At 42.9% G+C, this 4,302-nt stretch overlaps 1 protein-coding gene across 1 annotated transcript in view; it reads right to left on the bottom strand.

Moving 5' to 3' along the window:
• Nucleotides 1-4,302, bottom strand: part of USP25 (ubiquitin specific peptidase 25) — a 183,636-nt gene that overhangs the window by 55,426 nt on the left and 123,908 nt on the right. Inside the window, exon 15 of the mRNA XM_019523898.1 lies at nt 1,890-2,098. Within this exon, the coding sequence (XP_019379443.1) occupies nt 1,890-2,098 (209 nt within the window). The remainder of the gene's footprint in view (nt 1-1,889; nt 2,099-4,302) is intronic.

A 4,302-nucleotide genomic window follows, 5' to 3' on the forward strand; every position in this document is an offset into this window, starting at 1 on the left:
TGGTAAGTAGGGCTCATAGAAGAGGCTGAAAGGGATCCGGGGTGCGAGCTGGCCGGTTTGGACAGGCTCTCCAAACTCCCCAAAGGCCCTGGACCCTACCAGGTTCCCCGCACTACTAATGCAACTAAACTGCCCCCTATCCTGCAAACTGCTCCCAGGGCCAGTTCTACCAGCATTCACTGGTCCTGAGAGCTTGACTTAAGTAAGTCAGGGTGGGAGGATTGGGGGGCGGCTGGTGGCCACATAGCAGGGCAGTTGGCAGAATGGCGTGGCTCTCTCCCCCATCCCAGGAACTATTTTTTGTCCCCTGTCCACCCCACCCCACCCCACCCCAGACAAACTCCCTGAATCCCACCAGCACATCCCCCAAACCTGACTTACTTCCTTGGCTCCCAGCACCAGCAAATACCAGTAAAACCAGCTGTGGGAACAGCTTGTGGGATGGAGAGGAAGGAGGGTTAGTTGGTCTGCTGAGGGGGGGGAAGTTCTCTCTCTTGGGTGAAGCAAGGGGCCAAGGGGCTAAAAATTGCTTCCCTGAACATCTGCACCTAGTTTAATAAAAGCAGCCCTTCTATGGGCTCCATCTTCCTCACAGTTTTGTTCATGAAACCAGTGCCCTTTCTTGTTCCCCAAACACACAAAGGTGTCCCTGAGCTCTCCCAAGCACGTGAACTGCAACTGTAAATAACCTACACCATAGTCACTGTTGACTAGGGCTGTGTGAAGCTTCAGTTGCTGATTTGATTCAGTGGAGATTTGGCCCAATTTGTTGACCAAATCTCCGAATCCGAATAGAATTAGGAGACCCTTTAATCTCTCCGAATTGAATCAGAACCCTCCAAATTGATTTGGAGAGATTCGATGATTCGGACATAAACAGCTTTAAATGTTTTTTCTACATACCTCAAGGTACCAGGTGGCTCACAAATGCTGCAATGGTGGGGCGGATGGAGCGTCCCACAGGAGCGTGGAGGGGTCCCCCAGCACACTCGGCCATGGTCCCGGAACTGGACCGGAAGCACTTCTGGTCCACTTTTGGGTCCACCGGGAAGTGCACAGGGGAACCCCTGCCTCAGCAACTGGTGCCTCCCGTGTCTGGGGGGGGGCACCTGGGGTTCTCCTGCGGCCGATAGCTGAGCCGGGGGTGGCAGGGGAGGGCGCAGTCCCCCGTGCACTCGATGGTGGACCTGGAAGTGCCCCAGAAGTAGTTCCAGTCCACTCCTGGGTACTCTGCCGAGCATGCAGCCTCCCCTCCCCCCCCCCACTCCTGTGGGATGCTCCATCCACCCCACCACTGCAGCATTCACGAGCTGCACCTGGTACCTCGAGGTATGTAGAAAACACATTTAAAACTGCATCTATGGCCAAATCAAAGACTCCAGAATCACCATCGAATCTTCAGATTTGGATTTGGCTGAATCAAATCAGGACAGTGATCCAAATCAACGAATTGAAACGCTGTCCCCAATTCAGGCTGAATTCGAATTGAATATTCATTTCGCACACCCCTACTGTTGACAGCTACATAAGGTGGAAGGCTCTTTGGTACAGCAGCAGGAGAAATCTAACACTGTGACTAGCCCTTCTATTCTCCACCCTGAAATCACACAGCACTGCAATGCCTACATAAATTGAAAGCCCAATTTCTAGTGCATAACATCAACTCACAAGATTTTGAGCAAGTGAATGCTTTACCAGCTGAGCCAGACAACAGCTTTGTTAGCACTAGGGTCTTTTCCCCCTTCATTTCTCTGTGCGTAAGATACAGTAGGAGTTATGGAAAAATACTGAAGACATACAAGCACACCGTTTTTCTTCCACCCACATCAGTGCATTTTCACTGTTTCCAGTTTGCTGCTACACAGTCTACATACACATTTTGACAGTACCTCTAGTGTCATTTTCTACTTCAGTCCTCCAGCGATGTAAACAGCCTTCTAGCACTGAAAGCTCTTCTTCAGTTATATGCCTTGGTGCTGGATGCATTGGCAGGTCAGGAGGAATCCTGGACTGTGTGAATGGCTTGTGTATTACTGATCTTTGTATGGGAGATGTGCTTGGTATATCTGAAGATGAAGGCCCCTGTTGCTCTGTTGTGCTATATTTATGTAAAACATGAAACATGACACTTGAAACATCCTGTTATACTAGCTAAAAACTGGAAAAAAATATTTCAAAGTCATTTGGAGATTAAATATAAAGTCATAAATGTTTTATTTTTATTTTTTATCTGAACATTGAAATTTCAAAACCAACAATTCTCTTCATAAAGAAGCACAATCCATTGAGAGAATTTTTAACATAAAATGATTTATTATATGACTTCCCATATCTTTGTGGTATGTCAAAGAGGTTAGCACATAATTTAGCTTACCATGGTAAGCATTTCATGGACTGTCTGAGCCAGAGTTTATTAATTCAAAACCAAACAGAACCTCCACAGAGTGGTGCAAAATTGATCAACTCAAACCAAGGTCCTTCAAAACATACACTGCTGAAGTTAAGAGTAAGAATAGATATTTTGCCTTACTGTGGCTAATTTACCCGAAAGTCAATTAATAGCACTAGTATGTTTAACTACTGGCTTCCTTATGCCATGTCCACAGTCAACTTCATCCTTCATACCTAGTTTAACAGAACTAGCAGCAACAGAGCTCTTATACTGAGCAGGACAATGACATTTTTAATATCATGTCCTCTAGGATTTACTGAAGTTTTTAGCAGTTTGCCTCCATTAGTAACTAGTCATCCAGCACTGCCTCCACTGATGGCAAGTGAGAAATTAAAACACCAAAGCCTCTATTTTATGGATACAGATTCAAAGACTGCTTTCCTTTTGTTCTTCTTCCATCTTGGCAGCAGGTAGGATGCCTATGTCATTCTCCTAGATTTGCATTATGGAGGAGCACAAATGCATTGATCTTATGACAAAAATATCTGGGCACATACAAGCATTACATTTCTACTGAGAGAACTGCTGTTATCTTGGTAGAATGGACAAGCATTCATTTAATTTCTCCCAGGGGAAATGTGCCCCTCCTGGAAGAAACATCAGCACTGATTTCTGGTTGCCACCACAGACGTTTATTTCTGCCCCTGACCCTCTAAGTTGGCACCAGTTGTCCTGCCCTAATTACACCACTGCTGGAGAGTCTGGTGGTTTGTGGAGTTTAAAGAACATTAATAATTGTTTTTTTCCTCCTCTAGCTTACATGGTTTGATGTTGCTGTGCCTAGGTACAAAAGTTACAAAGCTTATATCTGTCTAAGTAAAGTCAATATACAGTCTTGCCCATCAAAGCATTACTTTTCCCCAGCATGCAAACAATACTACTTGTTTAGATTCTGTCTTCTGTTTTATCAGTGGGCAGTATCTCTATTACTGATGAGTAATGAAGTATCAGAAAAACACCTGAGAACTTTGTCTTACCACTGTGGAGGCTCATTTACTTCAATAAGACTTTTCAAAAGGTTTAAAGTTAACTATGTCTTCAGTGCTTTGCTAAAATGGGACCTGGAACCTCTGCATCCAAGCCTGAGATCAAAGTACTTATTTGCTGACAGTCCTATCCCAGTTTATATATCTGTTTACTTTGCTGACTTCACTGTGGTACAAAATTGGAAATAATTTAACCAGTATCTCTCGGGCATTCTGACTTTTCCTTTAGCAGCCAAAGAGTGACCTTGCTAATTAACTCAGGATATTTTTTTAAATGGCAGCAATGCATAGTAGAACTGATAAATTTGATGTGCAGATCAGTTATAAATTAAAGGTAATACCTTAAAGTAATGCAGCACATCCATATTGTTCAAATTCTGGGATGCCTACGACAATATTTTTCCAGATAGCTTGGTTTTTACCCTGGTTTCCTCTAAGATTTTGTATTTGTTTTAAAATTATACTTGCCACTCTTCGTAAACAAGACATACCGCACCATTTAGGAAAGTTTAATCTTTCAAATAGGAATCACACATAGGAAGTGGAAAAATGGATGAGTTAGCATTATTGTAAAATACTGTCAGAGATGCATTTTCTTCCACACAAATATTTTTACAGAGACAACAGTATGGTTTCTGGCTTTAGCTTGAATTTGATAATTGGCCAGCAAGACATGTTTGAGAATTTTTTATAAACAATTTTTACCATATTCACAAATAAATATGTGGGGGAAAGCACATTTTAAACTCCCTCAGGTTTTATGGGAGATGATTAAAATGACTCATCTTTATTAAGTGTACATAAAATTATTTTAAGTGAAGAATCTTTTCCTTTAAGCCTACCTCTATACCCTATATACACTTT

This window comes from Gavialis gangeticus, unplaced genomic scaffold (assembly GCF_001723915.1).
Source record: "Gavialis gangeticus isolate Ggan-Ray unplaced genomic scaffold, GavGan_comp1, whole genome shotgun sequence".
NCBI classification, from domain to species: Eukaryota; Metazoa; Chordata; order Crocodylia; family Gavialidae; genus Gavialis; species Gavialis gangeticus.